Consider the following 20371-nt stretch of genomic DNA (forward strand, 5'->3'; position numbering starts at 1 on the left):
TTTTTTTTTTTTACTGTCTTGGATTTCTGTGTTCTTATAAAAATTGTATCCCCAACCCATCCTTGGGTTTATAAATCTCTTCAAATAACACTCAAATACATTAGGCATCCTATCATTTTTGTTTTCTGGGGCAATCTGCCCTGCGGGCCCAGCCTGGACAGCCCTGCAGCTGTCGTCTGGGTAGCACTCTGGTCACCTGAACCCTGGACGTTCCTGTCTCTCTCTGCTATGACGGCTTTGTTTTGGGGTCCCAAGTCTTCCTCTTTCGTCGTTATTGCCACGGTGGGTGCAGTCGATTCCTCGAAAGCTTTGGGGGAAATAAGCATGGAGAGAAAATGTATCGAGAATTTCTGTCTGAAAATATCTTGATTCTTCCTCACACTTAGTCGCTTCGGGGTGGCAACCATTCCTCCACAGTATTTTGAAGGCATACCCCCCTGCTGTGTAGCTTACACGGTTGCTGTGAAGAGTTCTGAGAATATTCGGATGTTGGCGCTTTATGTAAAACCTATTTTTTTTTCTCTTTGAGAATTTTTGGAGTTTCTTTTTTTTTCTTCCGTGACCTGAAATTTCACAGTGATGTTGTCTTAGTCCGTTTGGACTGTTATAACAAAGACCATAGAGTGAGTACCTCGGAAACGGCAAACGTTTATTTCTCCCAGTTCTGGAGGCCGGAAGTTCAAGATCACAGTGTCCGCGTGGGGAGGCCCCTCTTCATGGGCCAGTCGGCCACCTTCTTGCTGTGTCCTCACCCTGCAGAAGGGTCTCTTTGATAAGAGAATCAATCCCATTCACGAGGGCTTCATGCTCATGCCCTAAGTGCCTCTTAGAGATCCCACCTCCTCCTGCTCTCACCGGGGGGCTAGGGTTTCAACATGTGAATTTGGGGGGACACAATCATTTAGATCATAACTGAGGGTCTGTTTTCATCTACCATCCCCTTGACTGTGGCCGGGACCTGTGACTTACTTCTAACAATAGACGATGAAGAAGTGACGGGGTCTCACTCCCCTGATCACCTTATATTATACAAGACTCTGTCTTAGAAGCAGGCTGGAGTAAGAGCCTCCTGTAGGCTTAATGACATAAATGGCCACGTTGGAGAATCCGTGTGACAGGGAAGTGTAGGTGGCCTCGGGGGTCTCAGGTAGCCTGTAACCAATAGTCAGCAAAAATCCACGTCCTCATTCCCATGACTGCAGGGGAATGAATCCTGCCAACCACCTGAATGAGCTGGAACTCGGTTTCCCCCAGTCGAGCTTCCAGAGAAAACGCAACCTGGACAGCACACTGATTATCGTCCTGTGAGACCCTGGGCAAAGGACCTAGGTAGCTGGGTCTGGACTTCTGATCTATGGAACCTTAGAGATAATAAATGTATACTGTTTAAGCCACTAAGCTTGTGGCAATTTCATAACACAATAGAAACTATTAAATGTCTTTCTGCATTTTTATTATTTTCTTGTTGTTTTTTGTTGTTGCTGTTATTAACCCTTTGGGAGGAAGCTGAAGTGAACATATGTGTAATCAATGGGTTAGAAAACATGGCATGCCCTGGCTGGTTTGGCTCAGCGGTTAGAGCATCGGCCTGTGGTCCAGAGAGTCCCGGGTTCAGTTCCCTCTAAGGGCACATACCCCGGTTGCAGTTTGTCCCCGGCCCTGGTTGGGTTGTGCAGGAGGCAGCCACTCAATGTGTCCCTTTCACATCGATGTTTCTCTCTCTCTCTCCTTCTCTCCCTCCCTCCCACTCTATCTGAACAAAAAAATGGGAAAATGTCCTCAGGTGAGGATAAAAAAAAAAAGAAAGAAAACATGGCATATTGTATGTGATCAAACACACTTTTTTCTTGTCTCATCATTCTTGAAACATTTATTCAAGTAAAAAGCCAGATCTATTCCAGCTTCGGGTCCAGTGTGCTCAGGTAACAGCGGCATTTGGTCGCTTTAAATACTAACATGCTCTGTTTGGTCATTAGGATGCCCAGTCTCATGTAAAAATTAAAATTATAAATAATTTAGCATTAAATTTCGCTTGTCCCTCAACCAAGTCCTGCTTTGGATTGGCTGCTCACAATATCACATCTCCCTTAGCTGGTTGACATTTTTTTTGCCTAGCTTTTCTCTCTCCTTCCACCCCACCCTGGGTACTGAGGTTTCTGACCTCCCTTCCCTCAAATCCAGGGAAAGGAGGTTTACCTGATGAGATATAGTCACCTTCATATAATGTCAGGGCCCTCTGGATATAACTCTTCAGAAATTCCCATGTCCTTGACCTCTGTCACCTACGATTCATCTATATTCCACAAGGTCACGTGTGACTCCTTCCTTATCCCCTAATCTCATTTCACCTACAGCTTCCTGTGGCTAAGATCTTTCCATTACTTTGGATGGCCCTATTAGACAGTACCCAAAACATACTGTCTCTCTCCCTTGATTGTCTCACCATGATCCATGAGAAACATACACATATGTTTGCATGGACAAACTCTAAGCATGTAGGTGGGTCTCAACACAAAGCCCATTCAGGGCTCTACTGCCAAACCTGTGGCCAGAGTTCCAGGCAAGAATGAGACTCCAGTCAGACAAGTGCGCTAACTGTTGTGGTCCGAGAGAACGCTGAGTCAACGTCTCTCGTTCGTTTTGAGGTCAGGGGACAAGCATCCCTCCTCATCTCACCTCTGGGGTGGATGGAGCAAGGAGGCTCACAGTTCAGCTCTCCGCAAGGAAATTCTTCTCGTAAAGTCCTCTTTTGACTGGTATATCTTTGCGGAGTGTGGAACCAACTGGTCCCTATGCGTTCCCTTTGACCATTTCTCTTTGGCACTTCCTGTGTGCTGCTTCTCGGCGCCTCGTGGGACCTTACCTTTGCATTTGCTGTTCGCGTGCCTCTTCAATCCACCACCATTAACTGGAAGTTCCTTGGTTCTCTTTATTTGCATATTATGAAGGCTGTTCATGTCAGGAGGTTATTAGATGTTCTTAAGACTCTGTAACAGCCCATTCAGAAACATGTTTTATGTTTTACTTGAACATGTCTGCTGAAGGTCCAGTGTTTCCATGGGATTGAATCCATGGACACTGCCCTGAGTAGGCCAAGTGGCAGAGGGCGTGGCCTGGTCAGTGAATGGTTGGCACAAATCCACATGCTCCACCGCCTTCCTCCTGTATGGGCATCATGAGAATGCATCTGCATCTCCTCTCTCCTGTCAGTAGGACCATGGTGAAAGCATGGAGGGCGAGGGCTGCCCCACCTCCATGGGCGTACTCTCCACTAAGTGCTGGCACTCACGTGTGACTTCTCTAGCCTGACAGACAGGACTGCTGACTGTGGGCTCATCCAGACAGGCCGAAAGGGAGCCACTCAGGACCACTCTGACGCCATGAGAACTGGAAGTCTTAGAAGTATCTGGGATCAGAACTCTTGGCGTGGGCATCGGCATTTCCATGATAGGTAGGCATGAGCATGAACGTTCGCCAGCCTCATTCTGTAAGCAGCAACTGTGGATGTGCAGGAGCCAGAACCAGAGAGGGAGGCCACGGTGGATGGACCCAGTCGGGGCTGCCACAGATGACTGTGCGGATTATGGCCCAGACTACTTCAGGTGGCACCATGTATAATACAGAGTATAAGAATGGCACCCACTTGAGTACACAGCCTGCGTGGTCATAGGCAGTAGCCCTAAAAGACTGTGGTCACTGTACCTGTGAGGCTGTCCTTCACCATTGCCTTGGAGACTTGAAGAGATAACTGAGAGAACATGTTGAAAGACCCTGATTTCAATTAAACAGGCATGTATGCATTCTAGCTGCTTGTCATGGACTGGATTTGGCCCTGCAAGATTTCTCTGTGGAAGCCCTAACCTCCAATGTGACTGTATTTGGAGACAGTGCCATTACATAGGTAATTAAGGTTAAATGAGGCCATAAGGGTGAGGCCCCGATCTTATAGAACTGCTATCCTTATAGGAAGAGGAAGAAACACCAGGAAGCTCTGTTTGAATGTGAACAGAGAAGATGCTGTGTTAGGGCGTAGCAAGAATATGGCCGTCTGTGAGACTGGGTGGGCTGTCTCATAGAAAATTACCCTAACATCATCTTGGTCTTAGATTCCTAATCTCCAGAATGGTGATAAGATAAATTTCTGTTTAAACTGCACAGTCTGTGGTATTCTGTTATAGCAGTCCGAAGTGACTAATATATTACTACAGAGCCTTTAAAAGTGGACATGACTTCATTTTGTAATCACAGGCTACATGTAAAAATAGTGACTAAGGTGATGCCTGAGATCCCTTAAGCAGTGGTCCTCAACCTTCCTAATGCCACAACCCTTCAATACAGTTCCTCATGTTGTGGTGACCCCCAACTATAAAATTATTTTTGTTGCTACTTCATAACTGTAATTTTGCTACTGTTATGTCTTAGGCGACCCTTGTGAAAGGGTCATTCGACCCCCAAAGGGGTCGCGACCCACAGGTTGAGAACCACTGCCTTACAGAGATCTAAGATTCCAACTACAGTTGCACGAACAATGCCATTTCTTCTTAGCCTGACTGATATAATAACCCTCACCTTATTGTCATTCTACAGTCATAACTATTACCCCAGCACAGTCATTTCCCATCCATCCTGCTCTTCTCACATTATTTAATCTCTCTCTGCTTAGTTTCTGCAGCTATAAAATAATATCCCTCACCACACAAGCTTATTATGAAGACTAAGCGAGTTAATATATGCAAAGCATTTAGAATAGTGCCTGCCACATAGTGAGCACTCTATAAATGTTGGCTCTTCTTCTTTGATTCCTTACCATCATCATCATCACCCTCCCACCACCACCACGATCATCGTCATCATCATCACCGCAGTTGTTGTTGAGAGAAATCACTCTTGCCTTAAAAACTACAGTGCAAATCTCTAAGCGACTCTCGAAACAAGTGAGGATCAAAGGCCTTGCGCTTCCAGGCACCGTAGTCGGGGCTGAGACTCGGGTGAGCCGGAAGGGACAATGTCACTTCACACAGGGTCTGTTCACTTGCTGCTCTGTATCTCACCCAAAAGTGGCACTGGCTATGCATGTAAGTAACTTCCCAAAGTACCTGCGATGTATTGTGAAAGGAATCCAGGATGTGCTAGGGTATCTCCCTGGAAGCTGACAAGCAAACTCTCTGACACTTTGCCGCTTCCATAGAGAGAATTCTGGGAGTAATGACCCGCATGTCTAACCTCATAAAGCTTTCTTAGGATCGCAGGCAACTTTCAAGGTTATTATGGGGCTGTGGAAATGGACTAGGAACCAAAAGTCCTAAAAGTCCCCAGTCACCTTTGATTGGCTTCCCAGTCTCCAGCCGGTCACTTCCACCTGTCCTGTGTGTCCTCACCTCTGTCCCGGGTCTGCCTGCATACCTCACTTCAGTGCCTTGTAAACTGAACAACACCGCATTAGATACGAAATGGAAGTTTTCGCTTTGGTTCTGATTAACTTTCAAAGTTAAGTAACTGAACCTAAAAGAAGCAACAATAAGCATAAGATCCAACTGGCAAATTTGGGAGGGAAGCGATTTTTTTTTAAATTAGGAAATGTATACCAAGGACTCTTTGATAAGAAAGTGAGTATGGTCCATCAATTTATCTAAGGCAATTTCATGGAATTTTCTTACTCCGATTCAGATGGTTGGAAATGCCATATGACTAATGCTATTTTATGAAAAAAGGGCATCATGGCTGTGGTACAACTGACATAATTTTCAACAAAACCTACTCTTCTACATCAATTCCTTTGAATCAAAACCACATGAAAATCAATCTTTCCATTTTATTGAAGATAAAGAGGGCAGTGATGAAGACACTGACATCTCCTTCTTTTATCCCCAGACTTTTAAATCAGAAAAATCCATTTAACATTGAGCTAATTTCTTCACTGACATTTAGCTCTAAATGTCAAGTTGCTCCAAAATTTTATTTCTTGATTTTTTATGGTTTGTTCCCAGCCTTATTCAGTTGATAAAAACTGAGTTAGTATGATGTCATTTGAGGACTCTCCAGTATGAGAAAATGCATAAGAGCCTAAGAGAGGAAAAAAGAGAGTTAGAACTCAGGCTACTCGGTTGGAATCAAGCATGGACCAAAATGAAAAGAAGCCTGTACAATTCCTTACAACTCTGGAGCTTTTAGAAAGCTATTTCTAAGCTCTACAATGTAGCTAGTTAACAGGAAGAGCACTTCATTGTTGCCACAGAGAGCGACATTTGTCAGACATCTCTCATTTCACAAAAGAAGCACCATGTGATAGTGCCGGGAAATGAGATGAGGTAGATTTGAGATCACAGAGTGTTACTGCTGGAAGGAGCCTTAGTGATCTCTTAGGTTTTTTTGGTTTTGGTTTTTCATGTTACTGATGAGGAACAAACTCCAAAGCGGTAAAGAGGTTTGTAAAAGCACTGAGGCTGGTTGGTGGCTTCTGGACGAATACATTAAACATTTTGGGAGGAAAGTGTCTTTTCAAGGTCAGACACTTGAACTTCATTTGGAGACCAAATTCAAATAATTTTTATTGGAATCTAAAATGAGTTGCCTGTTTCCCTACCTTAATAAGGCATTAATGTATAACTTCATTTTAACTTGTAACAACGTCTCTTCCTTAGCCTCACTGCTGCACCCCCCCCACCCCCCCACCCCCAGGAATACTGCAACTATTTGCAGTGCTTCAATATCAATCTTCTGGGAGCAGAATATCACTGACACTAACAACAGCCAATACATGAGCATAGGAATGATGCATGCCATAGGCAGAGGGGACAGTGTTTGCTTTCTCCCCCATAGCAGATGGTGGCTCCTCCTTTACCAGGAACACTGTAGGGAGGAGGAGATGCCCAACACTAGGGTACCAGCACCTGGCCCATGCCCACTGCTCAGCAGTTAGCATGAAAGGAGAGACTCTCTAGTAAGGACATAACTGATGTTAGTCTAACCACACTCCTTCAGCCCATGGCCTCAGTGATCAGTGTCACAGATTTATATACTGCCTAATTGAGATAATGCTGGTAATATGTGATGAAATAAAAAGTGACACTCGATCATCTCCATGAGCGTCAAGTCCCCAACATTATTGTGTCATCCCTGAGCACCATACGGATGAACTCCGGACACACAGCTGCCTGATCCTCTCACGCTTCTCACAGGAGTTTTCAAAAAGTTGCCATTGAGTTTTCCTTATACGATGTATTCCTAGTCTCTCTCTCCCTGCCTGTTATACCCTTTGGTTATTGTGACTCACCTTTGTGATGCAATGGGTTGAAAGACTTGGCGAATTTGGGTTTGGCAGACAATTCCGATGAGTTTTGCTGCACAAAAGAAAAATAAGTTATTTGGACATTTGTAATATCCTTTTGGTGACAGTATATATCTCCTGACTTCTGGATGGCATTACGATCCTTTATTTCATCTACATAGTGCATCCTTCTCCTTTCAAGAAATTAGAGGACTCACTTCTTTATTCTTTCCTATGCTTTAATCAATTTAAAATGCCTAAGAACTTTTTTTAAAATTTTTTTTATCGATTTTTAGAGAGAGAGGAAGGGAGAGAGAGATAGAAACATCAATGTGAGAAACACCGATCGGCTGCCTCCTGCACGCCCCCTACTGGGGATCGAGCCCGAAACCCAGGCATGTGCCCTGACCTGGAATCCAACCGGGACCTCCCAGTCCATGGAACAACCCTCAATCCACTGAGCCACACCGGCCGGGCCTAAGAACTTATTTCTAAGGGAATTTTTGTTCCTGTATACTCTTAGGACTTCTAACAACAAACTAAACAAACAAAAACACAGTTCTAAAGAAGCTATTATCCCTTTTTATGCCCATGCATTTCTTGGTTCACACGTTTATCACTAGAAGAACGTATGGAGGGAAAACAATACTTCTAGTAAAGTCTCTGGTAAAGCTTTGCTTTACTCTGCCTCCTCTTAGGATTCAAATCGCTTCGTGAATAATGCTTTTGTCATTGGTGCCGAGGCTAAATGGAATTTTAAAGTGTTTAAATTAAATGACCAAACTGAAATAAAATATTTAAAATAAACAACATGCATTTCCTGGGAAAAGTAAAAGTGTTAAGATGCATTATGTTCTTTTCCACTGGTTAATTAGTTTTTGCATTAATTTAACATCCCACGTGGAATGCTGTTGTGAGCCAGGCACTATAGAAAGAGAAAAAAGCTTCATTTCTTAATACAGTTCATGTCATAAGAAAGCTAAGACCGAAGAAATAGGTTCTTATATGTAGTAGATAGCCCAATGACAATCTCCTGATTTTCACTGACATGTGCAAGGGGCTACCCCACGTCGAGTTCTGAAAAAAAGAGTATCATAGAGGCAGGAGTGAGAAATGTCTGAAAGTTCCAAAGCAAGGAACTGGTTTTCTAGAATTCAGGGTTTGTAAACGTATACTACTATAACCCTAAAGAAAAATTCTAAGGGCATGGTCATTGCTATTTAACCTACATGCTGCCCCATTTAGAGAGAAGAGTCTTAGGTTGCAACCCTCTCAAGGACTCTACAGGGTCTGGGGAAAGGCAGCCTCTTCGGCACGTCCAGGTACATGCGTTTAAGCTGCTGCTTCAAAGCAGGACCTGATCATTGGAAATAAGAATAAATAAATCCCTTCTTTGTGGAGGGGGCATCTGTTGAGGTTACTAGAGTCTGACTCTTGGTTCCGAGTTGTTGAGAATGTGGCTAGGGACAATGGTGGCTCGAGGGCTGGTTTTTGCCGAGAACATCATGGGTTTCTGCTTCCATTCCCTTCAACCAGCTGTTCAAATGCTCACTGCTGCTTTTAAGAGTCCCCACTCACCACCTCTCTGTCCATTCCCCAATGGATGGCATTGTCCCCTCTTTTAAAAAAGGTGCCCGGCTGGTGTGGCTCAGTGGTTGAGTGTTGACCCATGCACCAAGAGGTCACCAGTTCGATTCCCGGTCAGGGCACATGCCCAGGTTGTGGGCCAAGTCCCAGTGGGGAACATACTGGAGGCAGCCAGTCAATGTTCTCTCTCATCAATGCTTCTATCTCTCTATCTCTCTCTCCCTTTCTCTCCCTCTTAAAAATCAATAAAGTAGCCCTGGCCAGTTTTGCTCAGTGGTTAGAGTGTCAGTCTGCAGACTGGAGAGTCCCGGGTTCAGTTCCCACTAAGGGCACGTACCTTGGATGCAGTTCATCCCCGGCCCCGGTTGGGGTCGTGTGGGTGGCAGCCAGTCGATGTGTCTCTCTCACATGGATGTTTCTCTCTCTCTCTCCCTCCCTCTCTATTCAAAGATAAATGCAAAAAAAAGTCCTTGGGTAAGGAGGGGAAAAAAATGAATGAAGTAAAAAAATACATAAATTTTTAAGAAAGTATCCGGGTCTGAATTGTCCCACATCATGTCCCCAGTCTGTACATGTCACTCTGTCTGCACCAGCCTGAAACATGCTGTGTCCAGGGAAGAGTCTGATCCCTCCGCCTGCAGTCCAGCTTCTCAGTCTGACTTCCCAGGACTCCTCCTCTCTCAGTTAGTCTCCCTCTTTCATTTGTCTCCAGACTTTCTCTTCGCTGGTTTCTTCCTCCTGAGATATGAACCTGCGCACATCCTGGCAACTCAGCTCTGGCCTGTCCCTCCTGTCCTGTGTCAGCCTCTGGTTACCACCCGCACTCTCTTTTCTCTCCCACGAGGACATCTTGACAAGACCATTCATCCCCAGTGTTATCTCTTCTGCTGCTCCTCATCATTCCTCAACCAGCGAAATCGGGGTCCCCACTTATTCATTCAAACTCCCTCAGAAAATTACAAATGCTCATCTCTTCTTCTGCTCAATGGGCTTTTGTTTTAAAGCAAAAGGGCCACCTAACCAGAAAACAAAGGCCCATTTTTAGCACTTGGTTTGCATGCAGTTGGAGATAAGATACAAATCCAGAAGGTGAAGACCGCTCCCTGACCACCGTGGCCTTCTGAAGAATGTCACCACTAGTTAGAAACAGAGAGAAAAGACACTCAGGCATCTCTGCTTTTGTTTTCGTTTTGTTCTGTTTACTTTGGGGTGTTTTCCTCTCTTTGGTTTTCAAATGAGAAAAAGTCTGACATCCTGCTTTGTAGAGTGAAGTGTGTCCTGTCTCTCTTTTTTTCTTAATATTTTTTTCTTTGTTGATTTTAGAGAGAGAGGAAGGGAGAGGGAGAGAGAGAGCGAAACATCGATGAGCAAGGACATCGATTGGCTGCCTCCTGCATGCTCCTCACTGGGGATCAGGCCCACAACCTGGGCATGTGCCCTGACAGGGAATCGAACCAGTGACCTCTTGGTGCATCGGTCAGCGATCAACCACTGAGCCACACTGGCTGGGCCTGTCTCACTTTCTTAAGGTAAGGTTTTTCTTTAGTGCAATCCCATAGGCTGTAGCTCCTTCTCTTTCTTAAGAGTAGTAAATTATTTATTAGTTTCCCATTTCTGGCTCAAGAGATTTGGGTTCTTCAAGATGTAAACTCAAATTCACAGAGTGCTAGAACTTCAACTTTGAGGAACTAGTCCAACACTTCATTTTTACACTTGAAAACATTGAAACCAGAAGGCACTAAGCGACGGTCCTAAGATCACACTGCCAGTCGTTACTGGGTCAGAAATACAGGGCACAGCACCCAATGTCCAGCTTCTCACCGTCATCATGTATCTGACCCCTTTGGGTGGTGAGCGCACAGTGCAATTCAGATGATGTATTATAGAATTGTACACCTGAAACCAATATAATGTTAGTAACCAATTATTGTTAATTTACAGATGATAAGAAGAAGAAGAAATAAAAGTGAAATCAAGAAAATCAGGACAGATCTGCTGGCTCGTGGGCCACTGACCCCCAATTTCCGGCAGTGCTCTGTATCTGCTGTAAATTCACACTCAGGAAAAACTGTTAATGCCAGAAATTAATTCCCTCACCTTTTTTAAATTTCATAAGGCACTTAAGACAGTAGACTTCTATCAAACACAGATATCTCTACTTAGGAAACTTTTTTGAAAGACCCTCAGTGTTTTGCTGAAAGACAAAAGTCGAAATTAACTTCAAAAATACGAAATACGGATGCAAGTTCTTTTGTTTCTGACTATACTCTCCTTATAGGAGTTGTGCCGGCTGGCAAAGAATGAAACAGAATCATCTGTTTCCACACAAGTGTCAGCTTGTAGACTTAAAAGCTAAAACTGCATGGGACAATATTATACCTGCTTAAGAGAGAAAATTCAGAGATTGTATTTTATATATTAGAAGTTAGGTCTGGCTGGTGTGGCTCAGTGGTTGAGCATCGACCCATGCACCAAGAAGTCGCTGTTTGATTCCTGGCTAGGGCACGTGCCCAGGTGCAGGCCCAATCCCCAGTGGAGGGCGTGCAGGAGGTGGCCAATCAATGTTCTCTCTCATCGATGTTTCTCTCTCTCCTTCTCCCTTCTTCTCTCTCTAAAATCAATTTAAAAAAAATTTTTTTAATTAAAAAAAATAAGTTAGACAAGATTTTACCCTTTACTTTTTTAGAGAAAGAAAAATGGTTTATCGGAGAGCCAAAAGGTCAGGCAGAGAAAAGGGCCTTACCGACTAGTTTTTGGGAGACAAGTCAAACAAAAGCAAATGACATTGTTCAAGGGTATTTGCTCACAATAGCACTCACAGACCTGGATGCTTGAACATCTTTGAAGTTTTTTATGCCTTCTCTCATTCATTCATTCGTTCATTCATTCATTCATTCATTCATTCCCTCACTCACTCAACTCTATAATGAATATTGACCATGTGCTGGACAGCGTGACAGATAACCAGAATATGATGGTGACAGAAACTCCAGGGGTTCACACAACAGTGGTCTCTCTGTGGGGCTGTAGAAGAAGGAAAATAGGAAACTGGATCCTCGTGCCTTGCATGCAGGGCCGTGGGAAGCCATTACCTTTGATGATTGCTTCAGAGAGCTGGCAGGAGACAGCGTGGTGACCAGCAGTTGCCGCAGCTGTGAGGACCACAGAGAGGCACTGCTGAGTGCGTGCAGCCACACCCGGGCCGCTCACGAACACTGCAGGCCGAGACTCACTCTAACCGCAGGCTTCCTGCAAGCTAACCGACTGTAAGCATGGGCGTCTGATGAAAGGGTTTATCTTCTTTTATTTCTTTTCTTTACCTATAAACAAGTCTAGAACTAAGCAAAGAACAGCAGTACCAAAAGCCGTGATAATTCACATTCTGGACATTAGTAATTGGCAGTCATTGCTAAGTTGAAATTTACCTTTGAAGTGAAGAGTTTCCTAACCGTGTGACTTGTGCAAATGAAAGAGTTGTTTAGGCCAATCAAGAACAGCCAATTGCTTCTTTGTAATTAGCGGAGGTTTTTTGCATGTGCAACAATTGTGTTAATGATAAAATATTCTTATGTTCTTATTAAAACAAAGCCTACAACTGTTAGCTGACTTCCTTTTCCTCAACAGAATTGCTCAATGCTTGGGACAAATAATAAAATGAGTTTATTTAACTTTTTTCTATTATCTTTTGCTTACATTGGTCATTCCTTTTAGGTTATTTAATTTTAGAAGCTATTTACTTTATAAAACTCTAGAAATATAGAAGTCGATATGTCTTTCAGTAAATGGATAAGTTCAAGAAATAAAAGGGAATTCACCCCTAAGGAGAGCACTTTTGCTCGTTAATTATTGCCAAACCATAAATTAAGGTATAAAAATTAAAAGTAAAAAACACTTTTCCTTTTCTTTCTATAATGTCACATTATAGGTTGTGATTGGTTCTATACAGCTTATTACCAGCCGTGAGTGTTTAGGTCCTTTGTCTCCTGGTGGGGCCTGCCTTTGTAAAATCACAGAATCGTATTACAGACGTGCCCATCATCTGTTCTATGTGAACAACGGCATCAGAACTGAAAGGGGAGGGTTGGGTGCCTGGGTTAGGAGATAAAGAGAGAAAGGAATACACATACCTTACTATCCAAGAGCATTCCAAAACATAAGATGAACAAACCCTTAAAAAAAGAATAAATCACGCGTTATCTTTCCCAGGAAAGACAACATATGTAATATTACGTTCTGCTATATCACCCAACATTGACATTGTCTCCCTCTTAGACTGTGGGCCCCTTGAAGGCAAGGACACTATGTGACCTCCACAGTGCCTGGCGTGACACAACGCACTCAAAAAAATTATTGTAATCAAACGTATAAATAAATAAATTATTGCGTGAATAACGTGTTAAATGCATGTGGACGGGTGGGGAGCCTTTTTTCTGCTAAGGGCCGTGTGGATATTTTGCACATCATTCTCAGGCCACACAGAATTGTCAGCTTAAAACTTAGCCTGCTGGATTTGGTCAGGCTAATTTGGTGAGGGGTGTGATGTCAGCTGGTATTGATTTCGGGGCCTTATGCGGCCCACGGGCCACACGTTCCCCACCCCGAGACTAAACCCAAAATAAATAAATTCCACTTGCTTCTACACCTCAGCCGTTCTTTAGGACAGGCATTAAGTGAACATTTACTGAGCATCTGTGCTGGCAGGGGCACTGCGGTCCAACCCTAAGGCCAAACAGAGGGAGCTGACCTCTATGGCATCCTGTCCCTCGAGTCCAGCCTTTGGGGAACCCCTGGCAGAGGCTTTCTTAGAGCTTGAAATCCTCCTCCCACTCAGAGCACCCTCAGCTGGTGCCTGTTCACACAGCAGATCCCCATGGGCCTGCCCTCAACAGAAGCTCCCTAAACCTGTCGCCGTTAGGTGGGTGCTGTCCATGGTTGCCGGCTGTGTCACCACCTAAACGCTCCCAGGCATGCTGGTGTGGGTGAAGGACCAGGTGCTTTGAGGAGACACCTACTGAGCCATTACTAAGTGCCAGGCACTGTGATACATGCTAAATTATCTTATTTAATCCTGGTGTTTATTCTATGATATAAGTAATAACATCACCCCTGCCCAACAGAAGAGAGAACTCAGGGACAGAGAGATTAAGTCATTTGTCAGAGGTCACACAGTTGATAATGTGACATATTCGAGCCCAGACCTATTTAACCCCTGAGCTCAAAGGTTTAACCACCGGTTCCCTGAGTCATTGTGCAGAGATGACCTAGCAAACATCACTGAACCAGGCTTGAAGGCTCTCTTCCAGATTCATCAAAACCTAAGGATTACTCTGTCCACCTACTCCCCAAACACTCTCTGACTGAGGCACGTAAAACCCATTCTTTGCAGCAGGGGTTGGCCAACTTTTTCTGTTGAGAGCCAGAGAGTGAATATTTAGGTCTTAAAGGTCACACAGTCTTGTTACAACTGCTACACTCTGCTGGTGGGAAGACAGCAGCCACAGATCATATGTAAACAAATGGGTGTGGCTCTGTTTCCATAAAACTTTATTTACAAAAACACCTCTGGCTGCGGTTCACCAACTTCTGCTCTACCTCGCTCCGGGGACCACCTTTGCTCCATTCAGAGTCAACAAGTTCTCTTGATCTACCTCCCTCCTCTGGGTGCTTTCACAGAGATCTGCACTAGGGAGAGGGCTGGGTCAGCAGCAAGAGAGATTAAGGTTAGCTCTGTGAAGCCTAGCGGATTAAAAACCCTGCAATAATTCCTGAAGAAGTCTAATATTCTGCTTCAGTATGAGAGTAACTGTTGGAAAAATTGATCTTTTTTATTTTCTTTCCTAGTCACAGTTGCCAGGCAGTTTTGGTTATAGTCCTGCTGGAGACAGGGAGATAAGAGAGCCTTAAGAGTTGTCTTACTGACCTCAGTTCTCTGTAACTATTCCAGTTACCTGATGGTACAATGGGTTATTTTTATTGTTCTCACCTGGAATGCATTGAGCAATGCAAAAATAACATGCAACGCCAGGTTCTGGCTGTCCACCATTATTGCTATGCCAAAGCCCCAGGTGAGCCCCAGCAGAGGGGTCAGAATGAGCAGGCTCTTCCCCATGCGGACGACAGTGGCCTTGTTGTCCTGACTCAGTCTCTCTCCAACCGCCGGCCTCCAGAGCTTCGTGAGCACCAAGAGCACCACGACCACGTTCACAGCCACAATAGTCAGTGCAGGAACAGCGAGGGCCAACAGGGGTTTGCTCCCCCCGGACCAGTTGAGCCAACACATGTCTTTCCTTCTGTAGCCATTGCTGGGTTGTGTGACTGCAACGGTGATGACGGATATAATGAGAGGACAGCCATAGCCCAGGCAGAACCCGACAGCCATGATCAAAGACATAGCCATGTGGTGGAACACAAGCACCATCCGATAAGCCAGCAGGAGACCGAGTGCAAGCATCCAAAAGAACAAGGAGAGGTAGAAAAAGTGTGTAAAGAACACTGCAGCTATGCAGATCCCAGAGGGGTTTGCCGTGGCATCCACGGTGGCAGCAACAATAAACCAAACGTCAGCAATCAGGAGGCATAGGGAGATGTTGACCATGCAAATGTGACGTGTGTGCGAGGTTTGATTTTTCTTGGCCTGCTTCCAAAACAGAGCCTCAATGATCAGGCATAAGATGAGACTTCCGATGGAGACACCCATTCCCACAAAAGTAATCCATCTCACAACTGGAATGATTGCAGAGGGGACAAAGGGTGACATCAGCATGGAGAACGAGGTCAGGTGAGTACACTGGCACATCACTGTATCTGTAGTTTCATTCACTAGGTGACAGCCTGCATCATTCCATTGCAAATGACTGAAATCCCAAAACATACAATGAGGCTGGCTCAGGTTTGACTCTATCTTGGAAAAAATCAGGGAAATTTCATTGATGGAATAGTTTTGGATAATCGTGGATATCACGGGCCCATTGACGTGAGCGTTTCCAATTTTGGTACTGGGTAGAATGTTCCCCAAGGTCAATGAGGCCATACTGATAATGGTTTCTGGAAGGGACCCCTGGAATTGGTCTGGCCCAATGAACACACGGCCTCTGATGGGCATGGAGGTATTTGGGGGGAACATTTCAGTCTGATAGTTGTAACCTGTCTTATGTTGGCTTTCAGACACTGGAATCCCTTCCCAGTTAATGAATTCTCGAGAAAAGTTCAGAGGCAGAGCTGTTGGAGGTACCAGAACGCTGATGTTTTCCAGTGTCTCTAGTAACTGTGAGCTGGCTTGCTTGTCTTCCTGGAGTAACACTGTCCAGTTGCTCACTGATGTTGAATGAAGGATGTGGTCGGCTATACTGATGACATCCTGAAATGCAAAGATGAGAGGCAGTTTCTATTTTGAATAACAGTGGATAGTTGTAAGTACTAAGTACAGGAAAATTGCCCTGAGAATTGCTCTGTTGAGGATCATATAAAAACTCATCGGTGAAATTCAGCTCAGTTGCTCTGTACAGCGGAAGCTTTGGGTTAAGAAATTTGGGTCAACAGGACCAGACGAGTTTCAGAGCGATCGTCCCAGGGCATTCATGGGCACCCCAAAGTTTCAGCATAGATGAAAAAAATCTTGCAACTGGGCTGCACTGGTGTGCACATCCTTGTCCCAAGATGCAAACGACTGCATGACTCCCTGGCACAAAGAGCGAACGTTGCTGTCAACTGCTTTCCCATGTTAGGCTTGTTGTGCTAACATCAGAAGTTCTAAATTCATGTCATGGACATTCAGGTTTTAACTCATGTGTATTTATTATTTTTGTTTAATAGAAAAGGGAATATAAAATAAAAATCCTTGAAAACTGGAGGCAAAACTTTGACCGGTGTGGCTCATTGGTTGAGCATCGACCCATGCACCAAGAGGTCGCCGGTTCGATTCCTGGTCAGGGCACCAGGTTGAGGGTCTGATCCCCAGTGTGGGGCATGCAGGAGGCAGCCAACTGATGTTCTCTCTCATCGATGTTTCTATTTCTCTCCCTCTCACTTCCTCTCTCTCTAAAATCAATAAAGGAAAAAAGAAAATTTTTTTTAAATGGTCGTTTTGTCCCTCAGAGTCCTCTGCCCTTCTGAGGGCTCCGGTGCCCAGGTATTCTGTTCCAAGTGTCTGTCACTCTGGCCCAATGTTACCCTAAGCGAGCCTTCTGTGGTCCCTGGCCGAGGGTCCCAGGGCTTATTTCTTCTAATGCCTCCAGGAACCTCTGCCTTCTTTTGGTTTGTGTTTGCCTGCTCTGTTTCGTTCTTTAATTAATGTTTAGCCTTTTTTATATCATTTGTTTTAGTTGGTCTCTTGCAAACAATACATGCTCAAACTTTTAAAAAAATCTGAGCATCTTTTCTTTGATTCAAGGAGTTTAACTTATTCATATTTAGTGTCATTTCTGACATAATGGTCACTTTATATAGTTAAGTACAACTGTGTGATTATGTAACATTATACATTATACAATCCAGTTCTGCAAAATATGATATACTCTATCATAAAATGCAGACATCCAAAATGTTTGGAAGGACATGTATTCAATAAATATTTGTTGAGTACCTGCCACTGTCACTCATCATTCTTCTAGGTACTCATGGGACACCTAAAATGTAAGCAGCATCTATTCTTGGGTGACCACAGCATAGATCTTTTTTTTTTTTTTTGCTTATTTGCATGTCTTTTAGTGACCAAGTCTTCTTTCTGTAATTTTAAGTTAATTTTTAAAAATCCAAGCCAAAGCATGACTTTCCCAGTCAAAAAAAAGTTCTTAAAATACGCATGACTGAAGTCAGAGTTTTTGGCCACAGGAAAGAGAAACTGCAGACTGCAAACAGATATTAAAAAGTTGGCACCTGGGTCACAGTGTCACCTGGTGGGGAGGTTCACCCTTCCTCTAAGCCAGGTGCTGCCCAGCCGGCCTGCCTAGAGGATACTCCCGGTTATTTTGAACTCACAAAACAGATCCATGAGTTCCTTTTTTTTTTACCCTCACCTGAGGACATTTTTCCATTTTTTGTTCAGATAGAGTGGGAGGGAGAGAGAGAGAGAGAAACATTGACGTGAAAGGGACACATCGAGTGGCTGCCACCTGCACGACCCAACCAGAGCTGGGGACAAACTGCAACTGAGGTACATGCCCTTAGGGGGAACCGAACCCAGGTCTCTCTGGACCACAGGCCTACGCTCTAACTGCTGAGCCAAACCAGCCAGGGCCCCATGAGTTCTTTATACATGGCGGAAGAAGCCGTAAAAGTCACGCAAAAACTGTGACATGGCTCTTCAGTTTTTCTCAACAGTTGTCCTCTAACTCAGGCTTTTGGCCTTCCTCCTGTGAGGCAGAGCATCAAAAGTGGGCCCTTCAAAACCCTCGTGCACTGTTGGTGGGATTGCAAATTAGTACAGTCACAATGGAAAACAGTATGGAGGCTCCTCAAGAAATTAACAGAGGAACTGCCATAGGACCCAGCAATCCCACTTCTGGGTATATATATAAATCCAAAACACTAATTTGAAAGATATATGCATCCCTATGTTCACTGCAGCATTATTTACAAGAGTTAAGATGTGGAAGCTACCTAAGCATCCATCGACAGGTGGCTGGATAAAGATGTGGTACATATATACAATGGAATATTATTTGGCCATATAAAAGAATGCAATCTTACCATTTGCAACAACATGGAGGAACGTAAAGGGTATTATGCTAAGTGAAATAAGTCAGACAGAGAAAGACAAATACCGTCTGATTTCACTTATATGTGGACTCTAAAAAACAAAATAAATGAACCAACAAAGCAGAAACAAACTCATAGATACAGAGAACAAACTGATGGCTGCCCGATTGGAGAGGGACTGAGGGACTGGGTGAAAAAAAAAGTGAAGAGATTAAGAAGTGCAAATTGGCAGTTACAAAGTAGTCACGGGGATGTAAAATACTACACAGGGAATATAGTTAATAATATTGTAATAATTATGTACGGTAAGGGGGTTACTAGACTTATCGGGGCGATCACTTTGTAAGTTATACAAATGTCTAAATTATATTAATTTTAGGTGTACTATGCTGTACACTTAAAACTAATATAATATTGACTGTCAACAGTAACTGAATAATTGAAACAAGTGTGTAAATGATAATACATACAGTGACCTTTCAAGCACAGGCAGACATACCTCCATTGTGGAACTGGACACACTGAAGTGGCTTGCCAGTGACAGAGATGAGACCTGGCCCAGAATCGACACCACCGAAGCCAGATTCCCAGCTGTGGTCGATGGGCTTTGCTGAATGACGACCGAAAGATTCCGCACCACGGATGACATGGTTGCCTCGGTGGCATTGTTTGTAATCACGCTGAAATTCTAGAAATAAAAGCGGTTACATTCTGAACATACATATGCTTGAGTTTCATCAAATGTAAGTCAGAATTCTTGGCCAATCACTAACATTTGTACGGTGCGTTATAATGGAGGATATTGTATAATAATGATAACAATGATGGCTTTCTATAGGTCAGAGCTGTTACTCTGTGTTCAGGCTTTACCAGGGATTTGTTGATTGAATCCTCATGCCACCCTTGAGGGAGGTGCCATTAAGAAAATTGAAACTTAAAGAGATTTATTAAAAGGCATTTTCATATAAATTATTATCCTAATCATACAGAAACTGATGTTCGGTGAGATTCAGTGACTTTCCAAACAGTACCCAGCTAGGAAGTGGCAGTAGGTCCTGTCATAGTCACTATACTCTTCTGAGAAATGCTTGCGAGACAGGACTTTTCACTGCATGTGGAATTTTACTTCTTCCTTGAAGCTCCATCCACTTCCACTCCTCTAGCTTGGAAGGCAGCCAAGAAGGGATATTCCCTTCTAGGCAAAACAAGTCAACCAAGGACTGCAGATCCTATATCTTTTCCTTTTTGTTCTTCTTGGTTGACAGTGCTGTTCTCTGCCCAGGGTACCCGGGATCTGTCTGCCCTCACCCTCAAACCCTCACATAGACAGGGTCCATGTCCATAACTGAGGCAAAGAAGGCAAGAACAAGGATAGACCCCAGAAACATCTGGTCCAACCTCCCTCCCCAGTTTACAGATGAGGTCCAAAGAAGAGAAGTCTTTTAATGAATACCATCCTGAGGTATGCAGTAGCAGAGTCTCCAGCTGGGGCAGAGCTTCTGCTGAGAACGAAGATCTATTTGCATAACAGTGTCTGTGAACTAGTTTTGGGGTCCCTCTTTCCTATGACTTGAGTTCTAATTCCTCGCCATTTGCTTCTATCTATCTGCCTTAAGTACTCGAACCTTCCAAAGAGAGAACTGTGTGAAGGTCACAGCCCTGGACTGAGACTCAAAGGGCCATGTTCCTAGTTCAACACTATCGCAACCAAAGAGACCAACTGCTAGCCCCTTAGTCTTTCATTTCTTGATCGCTAAAAGGAGTTTGATAAACCAGATGACCCTTAAGGTCCATTGCAATTCTATCATTCTACATGGCTCA

The 20371-nt window shown here is 44.0% G+C and overlaps 1 protein-coding gene across 1 annotated transcript in view; it reads right to left on the bottom strand.

Annotated features, from left to right (window-relative positions):
- Positions 1-5861: 5861 nt before the first annotated feature.
- The window catches only part of ADGRF1 (adhesion G protein-coupled receptor F1), a 48200-nt gene continuing 33690 nt past the window's right edge, over positions 5862-20371 (bottom strand). The window contains exons 15-20 of the mRNA XM_036249362.1: positions 19050-19238; positions 14838-16211; positions 12982-13023; positions 11947-12006; positions 7274-7340; positions 5862-6063 (exon numbers count right to left, since the gene is read on the bottom strand). Of these exons, the coding sequence (XP_036105255.1) occupies positions 5990-6063; positions 7274-7340; positions 11947-12006; positions 12982-13023; positions 14838-16211; positions 19050-19238 (1806 nt within the window). The 3' untranslated portion in view covers positions 5862-5989. The remainder of the gene's footprint in view (positions 6064-7273; positions 7341-11946; positions 12007-12981; positions 13024-14837; positions 16212-19049; positions 19239-20371) is intronic.

Source organism: Molossus molossus, unplaced genomic scaffold (genome assembly GCF_014108415.1).
Source record: "Molossus molossus isolate mMolMol1 unplaced genomic scaffold, mMolMol1.p scaffold_m16_p_8, whole genome shotgun sequence".
In the NCBI taxonomy this organism is placed as follows: Eukaryota; Metazoa; Chordata; class Mammalia; order Chiroptera; family Molossidae; genus Molossus; species Molossus molossus.